Source organism: Momordica charantia (genome assembly GCF_013281855.1).
Source record: "Momordica charantia cultivar OHB3-1 chromosome 8 unlocalized genomic scaffold, Mcharantia_2.0 BLBB01000008.1, whole genome shotgun sequence".
NCBI classification, from domain to species: Eukaryota; Viridiplantae; Streptophyta; class Magnoliopsida; order Cucurbitales; family Cucurbitaceae; genus Momordica; species Momordica charantia.
The window spans coordinates 3,474,010-3,500,228 of NW_028275166.1; the positions used below are offsets into that span (position 1 = coordinate 3,474,010).

General features: G+C 32.6%; 3 protein-coding genes and 1 long non-coding RNA gene across 5 annotated transcripts; 1 reads left to right on the top strand and 3 right to left on the bottom strand.

The window, feature by feature from the left end:
• Positions 1-1,743: 1,743 nt before the first annotated feature.
• Positions 1,744-3,189, bottom strand: LOC111005098 (putative CCR4-associated factor 1 homolog 7). Its single transcript, XM_022276484.2, has one exon. The coding sequence runs from the start codon at positions 2,689-2,691 to the stop codon at positions 1,867-1,869; it is 825 nt and encodes a 274-aa protein (XP_022132176.1). The 5' UTR covers positions 2,692-3,189; the 3' UTR covers positions 1,744-1,866.
• Positions 3,190-7,035: 3,846 nt separating this feature from the next.
• LOC111005039 (uncharacterized) lies at positions 7,036-7,865 on the bottom strand. The gene is made up of 3 exons (XR_002600700.2): positions 7,728-7,865; positions 7,562-7,634; positions 7,036-7,296 (listed from the first exon to the last, which is right to left on the bottom strand). It is a non-coding gene; the product is annotated as an uncharacterized LOC111005039 (long non-coding RNA).
• A 442-nt stretch (positions 7,866-8,307) lies between these two features.
• On the bottom strand, positions 8,308-9,749 carry LOC111005192 (putative CCR4-associated factor 1 homolog 7). Its single transcript, XM_022276616.2, has 2 exons — positions 9,588-9,749; positions 8,308-9,454 (listed from the first exon to the last, which is right to left on the bottom strand). Exon 2 carries the CDS (start codon positions 9,326-9,328, stop codon positions 8,504-8,506), a length of 825 nt encoding a protein of 274 aa, XP_022132308.1. The 5' UTR covers positions 9,329-9,454; positions 9,588-9,749; the 3' UTR covers positions 8,308-8,503.
• Positions 9,750-20,982: 11,233 nt separating this feature from the next.
• Positions 20,983-24,056, top strand: LOC111005057 (U-box domain-containing protein 45). Of its 2 annotated transcripts, none has more exons than XM_022276413.2 (3): positions 20,983-21,782; positions 22,241-23,498; positions 23,731-24,056. In XM_022276413.2, the coding sequence occupies exons 1-2, from the start codon at positions 21,199-21,201 to the stop codon at positions 23,148-23,150; spliced, it is 1,494 nt and encodes a 497-aa protein (XP_022132105.1). In that variant the 5' UTR covers positions 20,983-21,198; the 3' UTR covers positions 23,151-23,498; positions 23,731-24,056. The 2 variants fall into 2 exon arrangements, with proteins under 2 accessions (XP_022132105.1, XP_022132106.1); XM_022276414.2 differs by having other exon boundaries at positions 22,241-23,469.
• Positions 24,057-26,219: the final 2,163 nt, after the last annotated feature.

The following is a 26,219-nucleotide window of genomic DNA, read 5'->3' on the forward strand; positions in this document are numbered from 1 at the left end:
GGTCACCTGTAGCATGTTATGTTACGAGACGAGCCCGGTTGTGCATAAATTATCCATAGTTCTAATTCCTACACTATTGGAAGTATGAGTCCCGCTTTTGTAAACTACACCCACTGTCTCCTCCCTCGGTCTCATCTCAATTTGTGTTATGGACAGAATATTCCCCAACTCCTGGTATCCTAAATGGGATGATTTGGAACTTTCTCAGTTCAAGCTGGCGATGGAGAAAGGCTAGGAAGTTGGCTTTCTTGATACTATGATGATTGCCCTCACACGAAAGTCACTTCCAATAAGATTTTCTTTAACATTCGCACCAAGAGGCTCCAAAACCAATCACTATTCTTTTCTTATTGCCTTTTTCAAGCCTATATCATAAAATGTCTTTTATATCAAGTATGGTTTGTAGGATAAAGTGGGTTGGGGCCAATAGCTAATGCGCCAGAAGAGCTCGAGCAAAGTACGCCAACTGGCCCCACTTAATAGGAAAATCAAACTACATCTCAAGCTCCCTTAGCGCAAGAGAACATTAGACATAACTGATCGAGCTTATGAAAATGACCCCTCCATTTCACCAAAATTCCCAATTCTAAACCCTCTCTCGGTTTCAACTTGCGTAGGTCCAAGCTTTCTACTGAATGGCAGCCTCCAAGAATGAAACGGGTTAGATGTCTCTTTGCACTCAGATCTCAAAGTACTTGTTTGAAAGACCCTTCTACTTTCATACTTTTATTTCCATCTAACAGTGGACAAAATGGTTAGAAATCAAAAGGTTGAATAAAACTTTTTGAATTTGACAAACAGAAACATGTGACAATCAGAAAGAGATGCTCGAATCCTCAAAATTGTAGCACATGCATTGAATCCCATAAAATATTGCTATCAACTACCACGTGAGAATTTCAAAATAAAATGTAGAGAATTCTCACCAGGCGAGAAGAGGATAGGATGAGCGAGTTTTGGATTGATAATTAGGGTCAGCCATGTCAAGTTTGTAACAACTACAGATCAAGCAACACCGTGAACTTAGAGGAAATGAAAGTTGAGGTACCTGAAGAAAAATAAACAGGTCAAAACCTCTTAGACCCTTGCATTCGGTCCTGATTTCGCAAGCCAACAATGTCTCATTTTCGTGCACAAATACAAACAAAAGGGATAATTTAACCAATAATTTAACCAATGTTAACTTGTTTCAAAAGATTAGACCAGGTAAAGAACTGTTTACCTCTAAACTCTGCTCAAATACACCAGCAGTTGCATATAAATAGCTACAGGGAAGCCTCCAAAACACGTATGGCCACAAACTCAGGGAATGTTCAATAGGATCTCATTCTCCACGATACTGGAAAGAGTAAGATACATATAGGTAGAGAAAGAAAACAGCTCTTTACTACAAGACAACATACAACAGGAGGATCAAGTTTAAAACCCGCTTTCCTCAACAAAAATATTTAAACAAGGATTCTGACTATAGAGTGAGGAAGGACAATGGTTTTATCAGGCTGATCCAACTATTGTCAGTGTTTAGTATAAATATAATGGAATTGACAGGTACAAGGGATAGATAATCACATCAATAGGTCAGGAGAAGAAAATTGAAGGACCTTGTAAATCATATCACCGAGCCACACGGCTTTTAAGGAAATATGTTCTCTATTGCCACCAATGTATCCATCCATGTATCTTTTGTGTGTAACATTTTCAATGAATAGAAAGGAATATTAAGAGCTAACAAAACAAGTTAACTAATTCAAAGAACGTCCTTAAGATTTTATTGAAATACTAACTGCCATAATTTACAAGAAAAACAATTACAACCATCAATGTTTTAGCCAAATTCCACAGCACTACAAATACTTGGTAAGTCTCTCAATTGATACTCTGTCCATTCTCAACACCAAGACCATATAAAACACCTGCGTATTTCTGTGTCGATCCATTGAAAAATGTATCCCTTAACTTTCTGAAAGTACAGGCAGTAAGAAGGCTATCTGATCCTGCTTGATGGCAAACTCCAATCCTCTCCACTTCTAATAACTCTGCAAGCTTGTTCAGCCCACCATGAAAACTATTGCAAAACTTCATCAAATGCTTGATATCATAAACCATTGGGAAATACATATTGATCAAATCAAAAAATCCTGCCTGTGTGTCTGGTAAGCTTCGACAAGTCAGCAATTTCAGCAAGTAACCGAAATCATACCCACTATGGAACGTCACCCAGTTAACGGTATCGTTCAACACAATCCCAGAAGACATTAGAAGCTCAGCAAATCGATTGACATCGATACCCTCTTCATTGTTCTTCTTAAAATCAATACCACACTGGCGCAGAAGCTCAATAGAATCACTCGCAAAAATATCTTCACTGATGTTGAATTCGCGGAAATTGAACTGCCATATGCAAAACTTATCCGTTCCACACGTTGGAAGATTACCATTCTCATCAGAAAACGTAAGACCCAATTGAATCAACTTCAACATGTCGACGTTGTCCTTGAGAGTTTGATAGTTATATTCATTGATATTCTTAAACGCACCCACAGGGCGAAGCACCACGCCGGGGAACTCGGTGTCCATCGCTATGTAGTTAAATTGGTCGACGATTTCACGTAATAGAGCAAACTCCTCCTCCAAATTATGGTCCCAAACCTCACGGATATGAATCGACTCACCTTTCGGTAAAATCGACATCTCTTCAACGCTAACTCAAGCAACAGAACGAACCCAGAAGAAAACAAAACGAGAAAAAAAAAAAAAAACGGAAGAACCCTACGCGAAGATTCGTGAAAAACCTTCGCCCCTCAAAACCTGACGAGGGAATAAGGACCTCAAATGAATCCCCGTAGATCTAGAAGATTTGGACCAAAATAAACCCCAAGTGAAGCAATAACCAGAGAAATCGAGTGAGGTGACGATAGAACCCTAGAGGGGAAAAAGAAGACGTGGGTAAAGAAATCTGACCTTGAAATTCAAAAATTTGAAGCGTGAAATTCAGAGATCTTGAACCAGGAAGTAGTGATTTTTGTGCTTCGTCGAAACGAAGCGTCTAGGTTAAGGAAGGAGAGGCGAAGGAGCACACAAAAAAGTTTGAGAGCTCCGCTAAGACCCTCCCTAAAAATTCCTCCAGAACGGAGACACAGGAGAGAAAAGACATCTTCATCCACACGACGCCGTTTTGCCCTCCATCCCCCCAACACGACGCCGTTCACACGTTTGCCTTTATCTTTATCCCTCGATTTTCCTTTTTATTTTTTATTTTTTTTAACATATATTTGTTGATTCATTTCAATTTTCAATTTAATGGATCATTACAACTTTGTCCTTTTTATCAAATCTGTTCAAACAAACGAATCGAAACAGCTAAAAATAAAATAAAATATGTTCTTTTTTGTATGTATAGCATTTCTATAAAATTATTGGATAGTTGTTTCGTTACTTTTCTGGCTTGCTTTTGATGGTGAAAATGGTATGGATTTGTGTTGGTTAATTTGATTTGATACTAGAGAAGGTGCCGAGTTGTTTATTTCTTTTTTCAGTTAAAAAAAATGAAGTTGAAATTTTCATATTTCATTCTAAAAAGTAGTAGAATTAATTGGCACGAACAAATTAAGATTAAAAAAAATCAGTACAATTAATAGGAGTGGACATTCAAACTCATGATCTCCTTGTCAGAAACATATGTCAATTACCATTCGACAAGATTCAAAATATTATGTCAGTTAAAAATTAAAATACATAAATTCAAATATAACATAAAATTCAATTTAACATCACTTAATCTATTTAATTGTACACAAAATTATATATTATCATAAATTTTGCACAAACTGCAGATATTAAGAGGATTGTTTTTTTTTTCCTTTGTTTGAGAAAACAAATATTAAGAGGATTGGTTTCATGAATTCAAAATTTTGTTATTAGCATGAGATATTTACCTATTTGTCCTCACTCACGAAAATGTTTATTAACTCAAATTCAAGTACCATATCTACAATAAAGTTATAAGTAAGATATTTGGCTCCTAGTACTCGCCATCATTAAATATTCCACGATTAAACAAGATAAATATAAATTGAGATATTTAATAAAAAATAATAATCAACTATCAATTTTATAGTGGTGGTGAGAACAAAATTTGGTCTTTGTTGATAGGGAGCAAGTATGTTTTATATTATAATATAATTCAATTTATGATATTGATTTTTTTTTTACATTTATATATTTAATCATCTTAAATTTTGATGTCTACCTTGAGTATAATTTAATGGTTAGATTGGTTAGAAAATCTTCATATTTACTATATAAGTTATATTTTTTCTAAATGATATTGATTTTTAAGAAAATAATATTCTCTTTGGCATCCACAAAAAGTATAAGGAATGTTGAAAAGATAATGTAAACTTTCTACCACAACTTTTATTAAAAATATTTTAGAAGTATTTTTTCATAACCATAGAATGATCCCTTCAAGCACAATTATTTTAAAAATCTGTGGCGTGGAATCATCTTTCTATCACACCCTCGAAATTGAAGAATTTAGATATCTGACATGTTTGGAAGCTCGATATTTAAATGTATAAATATTTGGGTATTGAACTTGTTGGATAGTAATATTTATTTTGAAACAAAGTTGTATGAATATACTTTAAAATATCATGATAACTATTTTGATGAAGATACTAATAAGGCTCGTTTGATGACGTTTATATTAAAATATAATTGTGTTTGTTAATTGTTTTTTGTTTGTTATTCTTTCCTTTTTTATTTAAAAGAAAAGATAATCAGTTTATTGTTCTCTAAATTTTTTATTTAAGAAATATAAAAGTTGTGTATGAAAATTAAAACACCAAATTAACATTCAGAATTTGTATGTTATATTCAATTTATTAGAGTTTTATGCATTTTAAGGTAGAAAATTATAAATTGATGTTTTTATCTATGTTTTAGAAGGGAAAAAAACTAGAAATACGGTAAAAACAATTAATTTAATTTAATTGTTTCCAAAATGTATACACAATTTTAAAATATTTTTTATAAAAAATAAGAAATAATAAATATAATCCGGTACCATACCTATGTTTCTCAAAGTTAGAAAATAAAACAAAAAAATAAAAACATTACCAAACGAGTTTTATCACTATGTTCCAAAATTATAAACAATTTACAAGCCATATATATTATTTTTCTCTCTCATTTGTTTTTCTATTTATGATTTATCTTTTCTCTAAAATTATATTTACACCCCAGAATGCAATTAAGCTTTATGGATTGGGGCCTAGACTTCGACTTAAATAATTTTCATTCTCTCTTTTTTTTTCCATGTGTTTTTTTCAATTAAAATGATCTATTAGTGAAAATCGGTATTAAAGTTAAACAAAATATTTTTAAATACACAACTGTCTAAATTGCTATTTAAAACATTCTATAACTTTTATGAAGTTACAAACTTCATATAAGAGCAATTATAGAATCATCCGCGGAAACCCCCTTGACTCACACGTTAGTAACACAGCAACTACGTGAAAAGTGTGAAAGATGACGTCCCATCCTAATGTTCAGACAAACGAATACTGCTGGGAGAGTGCAGAATAGACCCGCTGAGATGGATAAAAATTTACGAGGAAAACAAAAGGAAAAAAAATTAAAGAGGAAAAAAGAAGTAGAAAATATCCTTTTCTGTTGTTGTAAAGACTAAAGATGTAAGAGTTCGGAGAAATTTTAAAATTCAATTAATTTTATTAAGAAAACAATGCCATTAATTTGAAGAATTAATTTATATAAATGAAAAGATTATAATTGACTGGGTCCGGTTTGCTTTAGGTGCCAAAGAGTTAAAATTGGGCTTCCACTTCTATGCATAAAAGCCCATAAAATGTCAATTGGGTTGCAAACTTTAACTTTGGGCTTTATGAAAAATCCAGAATTCATGTTGGTCCGTAAAGCCCATATGAAAAAAAAAGAGATATGTATTGATTTTCATAATGATAATCAATATGTTCTATTTGAAGTGATATTGACGTAGATATTATTCGTTATAACATAACAACATTTACGAATTAATCTAAATATATGTCGATTGACTATATTCATTATAACTACTTATTTACATGTTTTACTTTGGACTATATCTGCAAATCTATGGTTAAAAGGATAAGATTTTTTTTTCTGAAAAAAAGATAATTAAAAAAAAAACTTAAAATAAGGTTGTAACTAATTTTAATTTAGGATGAATCATGTCTCAAAAGAGATGGGTTTAGGTGTATTTTCTCTTGAATTAATAAAAAGTCCCCTCACTAAAAGTACTGTATTTGCATCAGTACTTCTGAAAAAAACTGAAAGTAAATTTAAGTCGGTTATAAAATTTATAAATGAATAAATAAGACCTGATAACCATTTTATTTTTTTGATTTTTTGTTTTCAAAAATTAAACTTGTAAATACAACTTTCACACGTGCTCCACTATTTTGTTATCTACTGTTTCTAAATGTTTTTAAATTCAAATCCAATTTTTGAAAACTAAAAAAAGAAATTTTCAAAGGGCAAAGAAAATACTTAAATTTAAAATAAAAAAAATTGGAAAACTAAAAAGGGAATAACCATTGAAGGCTAAGCACAAGTAATATACTAAGAGAGGTAAGTTGGGGCCCATGATTTAGATATAATCACTTCAAAAACAATGATTAGCCACTAAATATAACAAGCAAATACCCTAAATTGATTTAAAACCTTAGGCGACTTCTTTTGGGTTTAGTTCACATCCAATTCAACTTCATTAAAGATTCAAAAAGAGGGTATTTCTCAAACAAATTGAAAACACATAATTGATTATCCACGGGCTGTCGACTCAAGTGAAAATTCCTGGGCATTAGGGAGAATATAATGTGCTGATTTTGGTTGTGAAGGCAATAAAGAAAGAAAGAGAAAGGTTCAGCTCAATACTTTTTCTTAAATCTATTGTGTAGTCATATGATTAGTAGGCATATGCATGTGCAGCCCATTTCTGTGCCACTCTCTCTAACAAAAGATTAGGTACAATTATTTTTCAGAATAGGAAGCCACCCAATATTTCATATCATCAAATCACCATAAAATGTGGATCCAACAATAATGACCAATAACAACATATATATCAAATCCAGGGGGGGTGAAAAGTTTATACAAAATCACTGAAAACTATATACAGCTCAGGGTTGCAGCTTACAAGAGATTAAACAATGGATCATGAAGTCCAGTTTGGCTGCTGTCATCTAGCTTCTCAAATTCCCATTTCTGAACTTGCTTAGGCTCAGGCTATGTCTGAAAATACCAAAGACAGGGCAGGTTTGAATGGGTTTAGATGTATATTTGCTCAGATCTCAGCGTTTTAACATCACAACAGCAGAAATTTCTGGTATTTGTTTGGGAAAAATGGGGAACTGGTTAAAAGTCAAAACTGAATAAAATTGTTGAGATTTGACAGATGAAACTTGTGTACAAAGTTGCAGCAAATGCATTGAATCTCATCAAATATGGTTACTTACAAAGTGGGAATTTCAAAATGAAGCTCATAAAGTGCCCTCACCTGAGATGCAGATGCAGAGGATTCGATCTAATTTGGCATTGATAACATGGGTCAGCCCTGTTGGTGGTAACAGCTACAGATCAACCAACGCCCCGGATTAGAGAAACAGAAACTTGAGTTACATGAAGAAAAGTTAACAGGGGTGTAAAATCTCCAAGAAACTTACATTCCGTCCTGATTTACTGAGCCAAGGATCGTCTCGTCTGGTTTCCTGCATGAGTAAATCAAAAAAATAGCATTTAACCAATGTCATACCATATGGTAAGATTAGGCAAGGTAAAGAACAGTTTACCTCTGAACTCTGCAAATGTTCTATTGGTCGAGGAAGGCAATAAGTGATTTGAAGCAAGGCAATCTACCACCACAAAGCAATTGGTGTATACACAGGGCCTTGCTCAACCATCAGATACAAACAAATACTTAAAACCAGAGAGAACAAATAAGTATCCAATATGACAGAAAACTGATCTAACTATAAGAGCGAGACAGGCTGATGGTTCCTATCAGATTCCAATCTACTCCAACTATTGTCAGTGTCTATTGTACTGGCATCGACGGGGACAAAGCTAAATAGTCACATCAATAGGCCAGGAGGAAAAAGTTGAAAGACTTTAGGAACTCACATCAGAAAGCCATTTGTAAGAGAAATATGTTCCATTGCCAACAATGTATCAATCCAAGTACCTTAGGGGATAAACTGAAGAGAATAAGTAGCAACATAAGCTCAGAAAACAAGTGAGAACTCCTTCAAAGAAACGTCATTAAGATTTTTATTGAAACACTAACTGCCATAATTTACAAGAAACCACAAGCTGCAAAAAACAGTGGAGGTTTCTATTACAGAGCAGGAAAACGGAAAACAGTTACAATCATCAATGCTTTAGCCAAATTGTACAAAGTAACTAAAAGTCTCACACTTCTACAAATACTTAGTAATTCTCTTCAATTAGTACGCTGTCCACTTTCAACACCAAGACCATACAAAACACCTGCGTATTTTTTCGTAGATCCATTGAAAAAGGTATCCCTCAACTTCCTAAAAGTACAAGCAGTAAGCAGACTGTCTGATCCTGCTTGATGACAAACTCCAATCCTCTCCACTTCTAATAACTCTGCAAGCTTGTTCAGCCCACCATGGAGGCTGTTGCAAAACTTCATCAAATGCTTGATATCATAAACCATGGGAAAATAGATGTTGATCAAATCAAAAAATCCCGCCTGTGTGTCTGGCAAGGTTCGGCAAGTCAGCAATTTGAGCAAGTAACCAAAATCATACCCACTGTGGAACGTGACCCAGTTAACACCATCGTTTAACACAACCCCAGAAGACATTAGAAGCTCACCAAAGCGATTAACATCAATACCCTCTTCATTGTTCTTCTTAAAATCAATACCACACTGGCGCAGAAGCTCAATCGAATCACTCGCAAAAATATCTTCACTAACGTTGAACTCGCGGAAATTGAACTGCCAAATGCAAAACTTATCGGTTCCACAAGTCGGGAGGTTTCCATTCTCATCAGAGAACGTAAGACCCAATTGAATCAACTTCAACATATCAACATTATCCTTGAGAGTCTGATAGTTGTAGTCGTTGATATTCTTGAAGGCACCCACAGGGCGAAGCACCACGCCGGGAAACTCGGTATCCATGGCTATGTAATTAAACTCGTCAACAATTTCCCGGATAAGTGCGAACTCCTCCTCCAAATTGTCGTTCCACACCTCACGGATTTGAATCGAATCGCCTTTGGGTAAAATCGACATCCCTCCAACTTGAACTCGAAGGCGAAAGTGAAAAAGGAAAAAGAAACGGAGAAGGGGCGTTGAGATCTCAAGAACCTGATGGTGGGTCGTCAAGAAAGCAGCGAGCGAACAGGAATCGGAGTAGATCTGGAAGAAAGGAAGCAAAGAAAGGGTTTAAGTAAAGGAAGAAGCAGAGAAAGGGAGTAAGGTGCGGAGAGAACCCTAGAGGATGAAGTGATTCGAGCAAAGAAGAGGGATGTGGGATCTGATCTGATCTGACCTTGAAAATCAAAAATTGGAGCCTGAAAATCACAGATCCAGAAGCGGGAAGTGGTGGAAATTTGAGCTCCGTTTCGAAGCGAAGCGTGTAGGTCAACGGAGGAGAGGCGGAGGAGCACACAAAAAGATTTGAGAAGCTCGGCCAAAGACCCTCCCCTAAAAATTGCTCCAGGACCGTCGAGCGCAGGGGGAAAGGAAAGTGACGTTTACACTTACCATCTCTATACGACGCCGTTTTCGTCTATACGATGCCGTTTTCGCGTTCCCCCTAACGTGACCTATTTTTCAACTTCAATATTGGCGTCCCTCAATTCCATTTTACTTTACTCCTACTTCAACTCGTAGTCGTGGTTAAATGTATACATGATATATTATAATTTCTAGCATAATAATGTTTGGAGGAAAAAATCACAACATGCTACGTGGATCAGGAGCGGTCGGCCACCAACCTCAAGGTATCGACCTACAGATTTCGCCACATGTAACTTAGAACCTCATGCGAATGAAGGAAATCTTTAGTTCGTCTCGCTCGAACTGAGGACTCAACTGCTCCCATGAATATTTGAGAAGGATTTAAGTGGAATAAATAGTTGTCGAGATTGTCTTCCTGATCCTTGCCGTAATTCTCTCGACGGGGAGATTCCACCCTAATCCCTATGGAAAGATCATCGCTTCACTCAATTAGGTATGCAATTTTGTCTCAAACCGACCTAAAGATTTAAGTTGTGTACTAACTTGAGTGGTGGAATGCTCTTTTTTTTTACTTGTAGATTTTCCTTTTCAGCTCGCCCATTATTCAACTTGTTCTCGCCTTACTGGATTTTTCGGAAACAGAAATGATTTTATTTTTATGTTTTATGTTCTTAAAAAAAATTCACAATTTCTTGAATTTTAAAAGTAAAATACAAGATTCTTTAAACTAATTTATTTTATATTTTTGAGGAGCAGGTGGTAAAACAAAAAAAAAATATATATGTGAAAATAGTATCAATAAACTTATTTTTCAAACAGGAAAATATATTTCTTTGCATTTTTAGCTTTATTTCCATTTTTGTTATAACCACATCATCACTTTTTTCCCCTTTCAAATAGGCCACTTGATCATGTGAAATTTAACAAACTCCTTAAGATGTTTAAAATATTCTTAAAATATGTTGATACATTTATGTTTTATTACATATTTTAATTGACTCACTCGTATTTAAATATGTTCATCATATTTTATTATCAAAATTTATGATCATCTACTCGGCCTCTTTTATGAATACGAGCATGAATCTACTCAAAATTTTGGTTTAATGGACCAAAGTAGATGATTTTAAGTACCAAACAAATTTGATTTATGACGTTCAATTTAATTGTTTTCTATTTTAACTTGTACCCTTAAATGCGAGATAGATTAATTGCTTGTCATATGTCAATATTTTGACAACATTGTAGTAGTAAATACCCCTATAAAAAATATAATATCAAATTAACGCCTATAACTTAAATAATTTAAAATTTTAATAGAATTTTCAATTACTAAATTCAACACACAAATAAATCAAACAATAAAGACATAAACGAGTCTTGGCCACGTTATTCCAATGGTGTATTATTTATTTATTATTATTATTTTTTTAATTTGAGTAGATGTATTATTTAAGTTAGTTTGCACCGGACCATCACATGACTTTAATTTATTCTCTCCTTCTTTCTTTATATGAAAGTTGACATGTCATATGCCAATCCAAAAACATTTAATAAAATAACTATAATCTCTTGTTTTAAATAATTTGATATTAATTTGGTGGGTCAATCTACCACATGTCATCGTAGTGTAAAAATATAGTCAATAATGAACATAGTCCCAATCAACTAACTTCATATACCTGAATTAATTAAGTTGTAAATATATATATTGAGATTGACCTTGTCAGACTAACACAAATTATATTCATAATCATATATTTAAAAATAATAATAACTTATAATTACTTTCTTAAATTAAAAAAAATAGTGTTGGTTTCCATTGAGAAGTAAGTTTTGTTAGAAAGAAGGGGGATAGCCCCTTATTTCTACTCTTATTTTTATTTCTTTATGAAAAAAAATGTGAATTCTCTCTAAACATGAGATACAGATGCATCGCAAACAATCCTTCATACTCTATATCTAGGTGGATGGCTTCTATTAATACGACAGATCTACGCTAACTTTGTATCTCTAGGCAAATTCAATCTGGTTGTCCATTTTTTTATCTTATCTTACATTTAAAGTGGAGGGATACGATTTCAACTATAATAGAGAGATATTAATGTCTAATTACCTAAGGACTTGTTCAAATCGACTATTTTATCTTTCAATTTTTTAGTATAATGAAAGTGTAGAGACAATAGTTCGAACACTTGACTTCTAAGAAGACAATTTGATATCTTATCTATATTTAGTTATGCTCAAATAACGTAATAACAATTCATCTTACGTTTAAATATATACCTACACAATTAGAATATAAAATTTTGTCGACTAAAGAGAGAACTAATTATAGATGGTTTTATATTAAGTGCATGGTGATGCATTATTATGACATTGTTTGGAGGGTGAAAATTTGTGGAGATGTGAGAACTTTATTTGAAAATTTTTATTTTTCTCGTCGATTAAGAATGGTTTGATTTAAGATATGTTTGGGAGTGATTTTTGCATGACTAGAATCACTTCATTAGTGTCGAAATCACTTCTATTTTAACATAGACATATTTGACAATAATTCATAAGTGAATCCAAAATCTGTATGAGTGATCGTCAATCCTTTTAATTACATGAAAATCACTTAAAAATATGTGTAACCGAATGTTAAAAATAATTATATAAAAATTACTTTCACAAAATCAATTGTCATTGAATATCCTTTACTAAACTCACTATTCTAAAAGCATTCCAAAATATGCCACAGATTCAGGTTTGGTAGCGCTTTTAAAACAAGTGATCTTAGCATAAATATTTTGATAACAAATACTGTAATAATAAGTGTTTATTGACAAATCACTTTGATGTATACACTTTTAAAAGTATTTTTAAATACTCTCCTTATCAACATTTGAGCTAACAACGCTCTACAAATGATTTACCACAAAAACATTTTAAGTTCTTCAAAAAACATTCATAAATCATTATCAAACATGATAATTTGGAGTATTGATTGTTTTGAAACATTTTAAGTGTTTTTGTCATCTCAAATATGATTGAATTGTTTTAAAATTAAGTCATATATGTTTGACCCAAATATCAGATATTCTAATTCACACTCCAGGATGTTATTAAACTAAACATCAAAATGAAAAAATCAATTTATAAATTAAAAAAAAAAGTTAATAAAATTTCCGTTACCTTTTTAATAAGGTCAAGTCAATTTCGGATGCTGGCATTTTATCAATAATATTAATAAGGACAGAGACCAATAAAATTCTGCTACTTGTCGACGTGGCAATGTCGTTTCTTCTCGTGTTTCATTGCCCTGCCCTACGAATACGATGAGGAAGGGAAAAGAAGGTTGATTACGCAGAAGACAGAAATGGACGATTACCGACATGTCGTTCCAAAATTATTCGACCAGCCACCAGGAATGACGTTTAATGGGAAAAGAACAAAGAAAAAGGACGTGTGCATACACACGTGCGAATATGAAACAATTATGATTTTATATAACAATATTCTTTCGGTTTGTTAGAGAATGCTAGTAAATTTCACATTTAATTCAATACCTTTCCTATTTCTTAGAGATCTGAAGTTGAATTCTCCATCTCCAGGTTTGCTGTATTAAAAAATAAATCAATACATAAAATATGAAATCAAAACGTTTATTCAAACTCTAATGTAAACTTAACTTTTGGGACCGAACATGTTGTGCTCCACGACATTCAATTAGCAACCCTCAACCTTGAAATTTGCTCTTTCTTGCATGTTCACAGGGAGAATAATGGAATGCATATCTCTTGGTAAAACATGGTCTCTTCAATTTTGTAATTCTATTGCTTGGACCAAAAACTTTCATCTCTCACTTTTGCGAAATGCTGAAGAGAAAATTTCTTAATCTATACTGTCCTGTAGCAATTTTCTCTCCATGAAAGTTCATTTTATCAAAATAAATATGCTCTTTTGTTTCCGAAGTTAGTATTTTTTAAATTAAAAATAAATATTTCTTGAAACGTTTATTTTATTATTGAAATACATCCGTGAAGCATTTTGTCACGTGAACTTAATGGGGAAAAGGAAAGAAAGTCATTTTCTTAAAAGTTTCCAAACAATTTGATTTACTTGAATAAAGGGAAAGTTGCACTTGTCTCTATATCTTGATCAATGATTTTCATTTTTACTTTTGAAATTTTAAATATAGCATTACTGTTAGTTGTATAGAAATCACCGTAATGAAAAGTTGACTAGAGCATATTCGACTAGTCAAATTTAGAATGCATAAGAATGGTTGAAATATCAAACTGACCAATCGAAACACTCGAATCGAAGTTGGTCGATTGATTTAGAGGCAGAATGGTCGGGGTTAATCGATTCTCTTGAATTGAAGGAAAACCAATAGAATATTATGCATAAAGTTAATATGTATGTATGTGTAGTTGTCTAGGGTTTCGCTCAATTGTTTTGCCGTCTTTTCAGGGTTTCTTTTTCTCTGATCTCTCGAGTCTTGCCTCTCTCTCCCCTAGCCTTCTCTAGTCTCTTTTAGTGGTCGTGTAGGTCAATAACTTGAAAATAATTTGTATGTTTTTAGACATTTGGAGGGAAAGAAAGACACATTGACTTGTGTCGAAACTGATCGGTTGGTCGATCGACACAGACCTTAAATAAGGTCAGTTTCGACGTCAGACTAATACCGACATACTCTTGAACACACCAAGTCGCTCATTGATAAGCTAGAATTTCAAATCCTTACTCCTTATATTTGAATTGAAATATCGCATATAAATAAAAAAAAAGTAAAAAACAATTAATATTTGAACATACAACGAGGTTACTAAATATATCGCAACTAATTAAATTGTGGTTAGGCTTTTAATCAATATAGCCTCACATAAATTGTCAATATATATATAACCTCACATAAAGCAAATAACACTATTGTGGAAGATGTCTTATTTTAAATTGTAGAGATCGAAATTAAATCTAATTAAAAATATGATCATCGATTGACTTTTTTCTCCATCAATTAAACAAACTACCAATACACAACTTCTAACAAATACAAATTCAGTTTAACTGCATTTGGTCCATCTCTCTAATCAAGAGCTCATCAGTTTGAATCTCCCTACCCCATATAATTAAAAATGATAATTAGAAATGAGCATGAGATTGATGAAGTTGGAGGAGAAGAAACCTAAAATACAATGTATATTTAATCTTTATAAAAAATCAATTAATGGATAAATGAGTTATTAATATGTTTCGTCATAAGATGAGATTTATATGGATATATTTCATCGACAATGAAAATCTAAATATGATATAATAAAAATTGAGTACCACAGGAATAATAATTTAGAAAAAAGTAATTTAAATTGTAGCAAGAAGATTTGCAAATTTTTTCATTGCTTATTCTTCTAACAATTATCTAAATCCATCAACAATTGTAAAAGTTTTTCATAATCTTTTTTAAGATGATATATTTGTATTTGCAGTTTAAAATTTATATTTTTCCATTTAATATATAAATATTTTCGGCGAATCAATTGTGCAGCGAGTATATGGTATTATCGAGTAATATTCCCGCAACAAACTCTCTGATGTGAAGCAATTTGGGCCCATGAAGATCGGCAAGCCCAAATTCGGCCCACTGAATGGTTTGTGTTTGAGCCCAGCTTAATGCAATTATATTAGTTGGCTTAAAATAACTAAATAATAATAATAATAACTAAAAAGAATTAGTAGTAGTTCCGTTCTTTGTTTGCTGTCTTTTATTTTTATTTTTTGGTATTGAGAAACTTGACATTTTTCAAATTAATTGCAATAAAATCAAACTAATTAATTATTGGTAAAATAAAACCTCAATCTATGAATGAAAAATTTAGCAAATCGGCCCATATCACCTAAGCTCGGAAGGCCTAGCCATCAAGTACGACTCTCAGGATCTAACTCGTGGGCCAAGTGCCCTAAGTCAAATCTATGGGTATAGGCCTATGTATTGCCTCGGATCGAGTATAGCACGTGCATTTTGATGCCAATAAAATTTACTATCGAACCTCATTGAAATAAAAAAATATATATATCGTGGCATTTTAATGTAAATATTTTTTAGCTCAACGACATGGGAGAATTTGAACTTCCAACTTCTAGATAATTTTGCTTAGTTGAATTATGCTCGAATCAACAACAATTCAAATGTAAGAAAACAACACAATTTTTATTTTGAGAGTGCTCAATCAAAATATCTTTGTCGTGATTAAAAGTATTTTCCATTCAAAATTAGAAATCGAGAAAAGAAAATTGGCGTGGCCGGAGAAACACTTGAAAGTTAGCTAAAAAATACGTCGGCTAAAATCACTTATTTCACGAGTACTTTGACCCTTCAAACTCTCTTTTATTTGATTTTTGAGTAAAGGCTGCGTTCATGAAAGCAACCGTTAGAGACTGTTAAGAAATTTAAATTAGAAAAAAAAAAAGTTATAGGCTTTTTAGCAAATGGCTTACAGGTCATTTTGCGAAAAAAGCATTCTAATCATTGCCAACTCCAAATCCAAACAACGGAATGTTAATAATTCACTATCCTTTTATAATGTTCTGTTTTTCTTTTTTTTTTTTTTTTTCTTTCTTCAACTAAGTACTGTTTATTCTCTCCCTCCAGTTATTCTCGTTAAGGAAAATTTGGATTAATGGGTACTTTAACTGTGGAGCTATTTTCATGATTTACTTTCTACTTTTTAATATATAATAATTTAATCCATTTAATAAAATTTAAAGTTTATACACATTTATTCTTGAAAGTTTTGTAAATTACATAATCCTTGTATTTTTAAATTTGTTATAATTTAGCACATATGGTAAAGAATCCTGTTAAATTGGTAATGAGAGTTTTTTTTTTTTTTTATGTAGATCAATAAATAATTTAGGACCAAATGTGTTTTTAAGCTAGATTATAAGCTAAATCATCACAAACAAAAGATCGAAAGTTCAACTTGACAATATTTTTTTGTTTTTTTAGAAACTTACATCGTTACAAATATTAAACTATATGAACTAGATCACTAGCTTCTAAAGTTTAGAGACTGAATCATTACCGGCTGAGTTTGAAAACTAAATCGTTATTCAAATAAAAATTTGATCAGAAACGTCTTTTTTTTAACAATATCTTTATTTAATACTTCTAGATTATAATACGAGCATGTGCTAAGTTGATGGTTAATAGGTATCATTAAAAATTTGACAAAATGATAAAAGAAAAACAACTTAGGGTGTGTTTGGAAGTGAGGATAGAATCAGTGATTTTGAAAAAAAAAATTATTTAAGTATAATTAATTTTCTAAAATCATCTTTTAAGTGAGGATAGAATCAGTGATTTTGAAAAAAAAATATTTAAGTATAATTAATTTTCCAAAATCATCTTTTAAGTGATACCTTAAATATCAATTTAAAGTGATTTTAAACTTCCTTAAAATCAATTTTTTAATTTCCCAAATATAATGAATAAAAAAATGGAGTCAACAACGACAAAAGTGATTTTGGTCATGTCAAAATCACTCACAAACACACCTCTATTGTCTATGGCATTATGGATAATAAATCACGTACACTTTTTTTATGCAATTATTTTTAATATTTATTTTAGTTCAACGGCATGTGGGGATGAGAATTCAAACGTTTGATATTCGATCATTGAATTCTATATTATCTTTGTGTAGGATGTATTAATTAAGATATTAAACTAAGTTCCAAATTTGCAGCCATTTAAAATTAGTTTTAGACCTACCACATGATTAAGTTTGTCACATTTTAGAGAATAGAAACCTAAAGTACAATAATTTCTCAAGGTGTGAAACTAAAAGTGTGTCTTCATTTTGTTATAAATCTTTGTACCCAAAGGAATCGTTAAATGACAAATTTGAAAAGGGAAGTATGAGGACTCATTTCATTATATTTTTATTATTCTTTTAATGAATTATAAATTTAACACATTAAATTTGAGCACTATATTTATTGGGTTCATAAATTAATAAAATTACGTCAATACACTATTTATTTTATTTTATTTTTTTTGTGAAAATGTTCTATTTAGTCATCGTTGAGCAGATATGATGTGCTACTTTCCAAGAGTTAAAAAGAGAACAATATTTGGAAATCTGAATTAATTAAATGATAAACTCAATATTAAAAAGGCTATTTGTTACACCAAATTTTCAGTCGTGTAAGGTAACAAATTTTAATCGGCACCCTTTCACATCTTTTTTATTTTGTTTTTTTTTTAACAAAAGGAAAGCAGATTACTCTATCAGCTTTATTAATTGAAGAATTTTTTTTTATTGGTTCGAGATGAACTATATATTGATCTCATTTAATCCAATGCAATAAGAATTATTAATTTTAACAATCATAGCTAATTTATTGATCCAAAGAGACTAGCTATGTAAATTGAGAGGGAATGAGTTCAAATCTGATGATTGTCATCTACCTTAGGAATTAATTCATTTGTATTTCTCGATATCAAATATTGTATGATCACGTGGCTGTTTCGTGAGATAGTCGAAGTGTGTGTAAGCTCACATTTGTCTTTACGAAGAGACACCTTAACTTCATATATCTTTTAATCCTTTTCTTAGATAATGTATAGACTATACATGCTGTCTTGGTGCATGAATCTAAAATTTTAGTTTAAAAGGTCAAATCTAAATAAATTTAGATTGAACAAACATCCGGATCCGGATATCCATAATAAGTAATCACAATTTTAATGTATTATATATTCTTTTATTATAACCCATCAACATATATAAATTAGTTGATGCTCAGACAAAGCAAATAGTCCACGGAAGATGACTTAAAATATTAATGGTAGAACAAAAATATTATTCCTATCCCTAATAACGATTACAACTAGTAAAGTCAACTCATATTCATAATAAATAAATGAAGGAATTTAAAAGAATTGGCCATAGACGTTGTGAGACGTCTCAACTTGTTTATAAATAAACCAAACAAAGACTAAGGGGTAGAGTTTAGAATATCAATTTTGTATTATGGTTGTAATTAAAAATAATATTTTACCTCTAACCTAAGCATACTTTTTATAGGCAGGCGCTTATGGTGAGGTATTAATCACCGACAACATCTTCTCCTGTAATCACGGTACACCCCGAAGATCAGACAAACATTAATTGTGGTGTATCCCTAGGATTACGGAGCTGGAAATGGGACGGTTGAATGTGGATGTTTGAATCGTCTCTGAAGTCAGTTTTTCGAATACCGACGTCCTATTCGAATTTCCTTAGAGATCTGGTTTGAATTTGTGCCACGTGATGATAGATTTTTGACCCTTCAACAAATTTCTTCCCTCCCGACAGCATAAAGCATTAATTATGTATTTTTCCTCCAACTCCTTAAAAGTGCTTTTAGGTTATCTAGAATTACGGTGATTGACAAAATCACTTCTGTTTTCATTGATGATAAATTAAAAAATTAATTTTAGGAAAATTTCAGATCACTTTAAATTTGATGAAAATATTTTGATGGATTTTGTAGGAAAAAAGATTATTAAAAATTAGCATTTGGGTAGGTTTATGAAACTATAGGCATAGCAATTGATAATATATATATATATATATATATATATATATATTTAATTTAGTGATGTATGAATTATGATTTAAAGTGGCATATTTTTGCAGTGTCAGAGAGTTGCATTTCTGGGGTGCCCCATCCACGTTTCCATGTCTCGTAAAAACCAACGCCAAAAATGTAAAATGCCTTAAAAAAATTAAAATAAAATAAGAAAGAAAAAGGCAAAATACTCTTGACACCCCACCCCTGCTCTATGCACCTCTACAATTACAAATATTTATTCTGCATCCTCCAATCAGATCCGTCCAACCGAACAAGTGGGCCCCACGAAGGACAATATCCTTCATTTTAAAAAAGTCTTCGTGGGACCCGCTAGGGCTGGGTTCACGCAGATGATTGAGGAGTGGAGCACGGTAAGAACGGTGTTAATGTGCCGCACGCTATAGGAACCCCCCTGGGTTTTTTTTCTCCTTAAATCTTTTATAGTTTTATGTTATTTTCAATTTGATTCGTGTCTTGAAATTCTCAACTTTGCGTATATTAAAAATTTTCAATTAAATGATTGTATAAAAACATCTATTTTGATTGGTTAAGATAAATGTATGTATCCTTAAGATTATACACGTAAAATTAAATCATTGTTTGATTAATATATTTGAACATGTCACTTAAACATGTTAATTTGGAAGAAATATATTTTATTGATAGTAAGTCGGATTTTGTTCATGGTAAGTTAAGTAGCGTAAAATGACATATCTATAAATCGAAATATGTTGACAAAACAATAGATTAATGGTTCTATCAATGTTTGGTTAACAAATTTGTTTAACTAAATTTGAAATTAAAAATTACCTAAAAGGTTATTGTATAGTCTCGACTTTTATGTCTATGACTTTGATATCGAAATAAGAAGTTAATTAATCAAAATTTTTCATAATTGTGTAAAAATATTGATGAATTATACAAAAAAGTAAAAAAAAAAAACATCACTAATATAAATACAATATTATTAATAAAAAATTATTATGATTTTTTCTTGAAATATCAATCAACCATCAAAATTAAACTTATAAAGTATAGATTTGGATATTCTTGTATACATAGATATTTAAAATTTTATATATTTTATAAGATACTTGTTTCAAACTCCATTTTAGTATAAATTTATCGGTTCCAATATTGAATCCTTCGCTTTAATATTTATTGCACTGAAAAAAATAATATATGAGTTCATATAAATGGCACCTTCCAATTTTTAATCTAAAAAAAATTTAAAACTTTAAACTTACAAGATTACAAAAATTCCATACTTAAACCTTCCAGCGTAAAAATGATACACTTGAAGTTAAAAGATTTACTTTATCAACCGAAAAGAAAAACAAATAAGAAAATAAGAAAAAATAATAATAATAAACACGTTACAAAATATATTTTCAAAGAAAAAATGATTAAGATTTAAGAACAACTTTTTGTACTTGGCGAAGGAAGGAGAAGAGAAGACAGTAGACACGTTGCAAAATGAAAAAATGAAATTAGATTAATTTATTATTTAATTCGTTTTTTATTCCATACCAACAAACACAGTCCCAACTCTCCACTACTATAATATTAATATTATACATATAACATAAACAAACCGTCTCTCCGAGTCTCTCATCTCACTATTATATATATATTTGTTAATTATTATAAAAAAAAACTCAAAAGTAAAAGAAAAAGAAAATGAGCAGACTCTGTTTCAGTTGAGTGAGTGCGGGAATTCCAAGGAAGAAGAAGAAGACGACGTTCCCAAACTGAAATGGAAAATCCTCTCCGCTTCCTCTTCTTCGTCTCTGCAACTGCAATGTAACAATCTGATGCAGGTAATGGCCAAGTGTCATTCTAGCAACGTCGGATCAGTCGCTGTTGCCGGCGGCGCCACTGCTGCTACACGACACTTCCGATTCTGTACGGCGTTTTCCGGAGCTGCATTCCGCCGGAGAATCTATGACGCGGTTAGTTGCGGTGGGAGCTCTCGGTTCCGCCACCGCTACGAGGACGAGGGGATGGGTATCGATCAGCTGACGTCCGGGAGCGGATCGGCTTCTGAGGAGCCGCCGAGGAGGCAGAAAATGGCCAATGGGAAGTCCGAGAAGCTCGTGGATCTTCTGAATTTGGCAGAGTCGGTGGAACCGGAGGATGGCGTGGAGACGAGGAAGAAGGAGGAGGCGTTGGAGGAGTTGAAAAGCACGGTTAGGGATTTGCAGGTTGAGGATTTGGCGAGGCGGAAAGCGGCGGCCAGCAATGTGAGGCTTCTGGCGAAGGAGGATTTGGTGATACGACCCACGCTCGCGCTGCTCGGAGCCATTCCTCCTCTCGTCGCGATGCTTGATTTGGAAGACGAAGAAATTCAGATCGCTGCGCTCTACGCTTTGCTAAACCTTGGAATCGGCAACAACGCGTGAGTCCTTTACGATCTTATTTCTCTTCCTCTTCACAGTTGGTTTTGTTCTCTCTTCTGTTTGGAAAAATTCCCCTCTCATTTTGTTCTATTTCATGTCGTTTCCTCCATGCATTTCTCGGTTGATTTACTCAATCCATATATCTCTATTTCCCCCACATTTTCCATTGCAATCTCTGTTTCTGTCAATGTCTTTTCTGATTTGTAATTTCTCGAGGGGAATTCTTCCATTTTTCGCTTCCGTTCAAAACGGCAAGTCATATGGACGGTCTTTTGGAAATTGACTCAACTCCTTTCTTCGGGTAAAAACCAAAACAGAGGGCGTGTACTTTACAATTTGTTCTTTGCAGGTCCTGCACATTTTTATATACCGTTTTTGTATCAAGTTCTTGCCCATGTACAATCCATTACCTTAGGAGAACGGCAAATTCTGAATTATTTTTCCTACCCCATTGCAGGAACAAGGCAGCAATTGTTAAAGTGGGGGTCGTCCACAAAATGTTAAAGCTCATTAAATCAGAGACTCCGTCAAACTCATCGGTTACAGAGGCAATAATTGCAAATTTCCTCGGCTTGAGCGCACTGGACTCAAACAAGCCAGTCATTGGATCGTCCGGTGCGATTCCTTTCTTGGTAAAATTCCTGCAAAACACCGACCGTAAAACTAGCAATCAGGCCCGGCAGGATGCTTTAAGAGCGCTGTTCAATCTCTCAATTGCGGCATCGAATATCTCAATTATATTAGAAACAGATTTAATCCCATTTCTTCTTAACATGTTGGGAGACATGGAAGTGAGCGAAAGGATCCTTGCTATTTTAAGCAATGTGGTGTCAACCCCAGAAGGTAGAAGAGCCATAAGCATCGTTCCAGACGCGTTCCCGATATTAGTTGATGTTTTAAACTGGACAGATTCACCTGGGTGCCAAGAAAAGGCATCCTATGTTCTAATGGTGATGGCACATAAGCTTTATGGTGAAAGACAGACGATGATAGAAGCAGGCCTTGTGTCTGCTTCGCTTGAATTAACGCTCTTGGGTAGCGCATTGGCTCAGAAGAGAGCTTCCAGGATTTTGGAGTGCTTGAGATACGATAAAGGGAAGCAAGTTTCTGAAAGTTTTGGTGGGAATCTGGGTGCAACAGTGTCTGCGCCCATTATTGGGACTTCATCTTCTTCCAAAACCTGTGTGGAAGAATCTGAAGATTCCATGAGCGTGGAGAAAAAAGCGGTGAAGCAATTAGTCCAACAGAGTCTGCAGTACAACATGAGGAAAATAGTGAAGAGGGCCAATTTGCCTCGAGATTTTGTTCCTTCAGAGCATTTTAAGTCACTCACATCAAGTTCAACTTCCAAAAGCCTACCATTTTAACAAATCAGATTACCATGGCAGATCTAAAGCTCTGTTGAGCTTGTGTTATTAGTGAAAGTAATTAAGTAACTGTCGTTAGAGAGAGAAGTCTTTTAGTCTTTTGTTTTTTGGGTTTTGTGTAAAAATAAAATGGACCTATCTCTACTTCCAAATTCAAATCACAGGCAACAACCAGATCCTGTATCAAATGCTTTGATATCTTCCCTGGCGGTCGAATTGTCCCAAGATTGACAACTCCTGTGGCTGTTTTCAGTCCCAAAAGAAGATCAGGAGAGCAGTGGGTCACGTTCGACCCACCACTACAAATCAGCTTACCTCAGTGAGTCAGTGGCCCCTTCAAAATATAATGTAATGCACATCACATATTTTCTTTTTGATGGCCTTTCACATGCTTTAAAGTACCTTGGATGATTCAAAGTTTTCACAACAGAAAGTGAGAGAAAATTTTCTTGCCCATCTCCACCAACAAATCTTTTGTTGTGGGCATCCAATAAGCAGAAGAAAAGTGGACCTGTTCCATGAATCGGTCCTATTGTTTAATTAATACTTGCTGATCCATTTTCTGCTAAACTATGCACAGATCTGGAGCAGGGAACTTGCTGAGCTGTTTTTGGTAGAGGCATAATAACATCCAAGGCATGTCCTGAGCACGAGGTACTGTTTGTAAATATAGAATTGGGTGACTCCACTGTGTGCTATAAGCTTATATTAAACTAGAGTTGTGATTCTATCTTATCTTTTGGGATGCCCCTGTGTATATTATTCATCTGCTTGGGCTGTAGTTAACTTTAAATTATGTTAATGCGAGGCATTTTTGTCAACTGAAATGCCCATCTCATTTTCTACCATGAACAGTTTGTGAATCTTGACCCTCAATTCCATGTGATTTGACTCGTTCATTTTCTAGTTGTGATGTGACCTGAAATCATGGCTGTTTTATACTCAAATTCAATCCTTCGGTGTTCATTAGTCAAGTATTTTGAGTAGATCTGCTTGTGGGGTCTGCTCCTGTTAAATGCCATTGTGCTCCACCATACATCTGAAGATTAGCTGTGTATCACAATATGAAAGAAATACTGAAGTTCTAATGGAAATTTGAACTTTCCTATTGAATATTTATGAAGTGTTAAAAGGGAAAAAAAGACTTTTTTTTTTTTTTTTCTAACTGGTGGAAGTAGAGGCTAATGATTTGGATATGGGTAAAACTTCACCGTTGGAAAATTGGCAGCTACCTATACAATTTTCTCCATTTCTTTATGAATTCATCTCTGTTAATTGTCATTTTTTTTAAGGAGGTAGATCGGAGATGTTTACTTTCTAGATTGAAATCTTAAATCAAATAGACTTTAGTATATGATTCCAAAAAGAAATTATCCGTATTAATTGTGATATAGTAGCATGATTATTTGTTGAGGCTTATTGTGTTGTTGCTAAAGGCAGACAACAAAAGTTATGATGATTGTAATAGTTGTCAATGATAGTTCAATCTACAAAGTCTAGTTTATCATTTCCTTCCTAAATTCAAATTATTCAGCTTCCCATTATACCCTTGAGAGCGAGAAACAAAAAAATAAAAATAAAAAAACCTCTTCTAATATTCAAGAAATTAGAGATTAATATTACCCTTTTAATTAAAGAAGTACCTAGATACTTATCAATTAATACTCATCTTTGTACTGACCATCAACAAAAATTTAATACCTTTATAAAGTAGAAAATAAAATTACATTTTTTTTCTACCGGTCAAAAAATTTAATTGTTGGACCATAACACATAATTATTTTTTTGCCAGCAAATACTTGTTTTTCTTAATTAAATAAGAAAGAGAAAAAGAAAAAGGCTAGACAGCCACGATAAATGATAAAGCATAGGTGGGGATACTAACAGCTAAATGCTACCCATCAAAAGGATCAGAATTCAAAAGGGTCGTAACTCAAACTTTCCAAAAATATACTTTGCTGTAATAATACATTTTCTCAATTGTTGCTCTTAAACATGTTAAATCAGTGGTAAACTCAAAATTTTAGTCGATGCATTAAGATAAATTTAATCATATATCAACATTCTCTTTCGCTTGCCTGATTTAGAAATTTGCACAAGACCCAATAAATAAAAATCAAGAATTTTATACTGTCTTGAACCTGTTAAATCACCAACAAACCTAAAAATAAGCTAGTGGATTAGAGTAAATTTAATCATATATAGATATATCAATAATTTGACGGTTCTCAATGGTAATTAAATATTAATAATTATCTTAGAATTTTCAAATCTGCACTCTATATTTATGATATTATATATTGTGGAAAAAAAGTAGTCTAAATAATATAAACATATACAGAGACAACAAATTAATGCACGAAAATGTGAACATCTGATTTGAGTCCATGGAAAAAAAAAAGTTTTAAATGTGGAGCACAACTTGGTCAAACTACTAGGCAGTAGCTGTTATTCCCACCCGAAAATAAAAATAAAACTCTCATTTATTTTTTCTCTTTTTATTTTGTTTGAATTTTGAGTAACTGGATGGGTATGTAGTTGGGATGATAAACAAATATAATTCATATAATTTATAATTTTAGGAAAAAAAGATATCACGAAGCACTTTAATAACACAATAGTAAAAACTTAACACATATTTTCATGTTCCTTTTATTTCAATTAAAGTCATTCATACAAAATACTTGTTAATTAATGGTTTAAACTTTAAAGTATAGTCAATTTGATGGATGGACTGGTATATCAACTAAAATTACTATAGCTTTAAATTAATGGTACAAGAATATCATATTTTTTTAATTGAATTAAAAAAATTAAAAGCTATTCATTGCAATACTTTTCAGTTCTTTACCCATCTTTATTTTAAGTACTGTTACCCACTGAACCACTCATAGTATCACTTTTTTTTATATTGAAAGTGTAGAAAGTTTGCTTGGGGGAACGTATGGCAATTGTGGGACTTGTTTGTTCTTTTTTTCCCCCTTTTTTTTAAATAAAGTGGCAGTTACATTTATGAATTTGGAGTGAATGATGTGGGGTAATGCTCGTAATTTTAATATATTTTTTTAT

Coding starts and splice junctions, on each gene's coding strand:
- LOC111005098 (XM_022276484.2), bottom strand. CDS start 2,691: ATGTCGATTTTACCGAAAGGTGAGTCGATTCATATCCGTGAGGTTTGG.
- LOC111005057 (XM_022276413.2), top strand. CDS start 21,199: ATGCAGGTAATGGCCAAGTGTCATTCTAGCAACGTCGGATCAGTCGCT. Junction 21,783..22,240: donor CTTGGAATCGGCAACAACGC/GTGAGTCCTTTA, acceptor ACCCCATTGCAG/GAACAAGGCAGCAATTGTTA.
- LOC111005192 (XM_022276616.2), bottom strand. CDS start 9,328: ATGTCGATTTTACCCAAAGGCGATTCGATTCAAATCCGTGAGGTGTGG.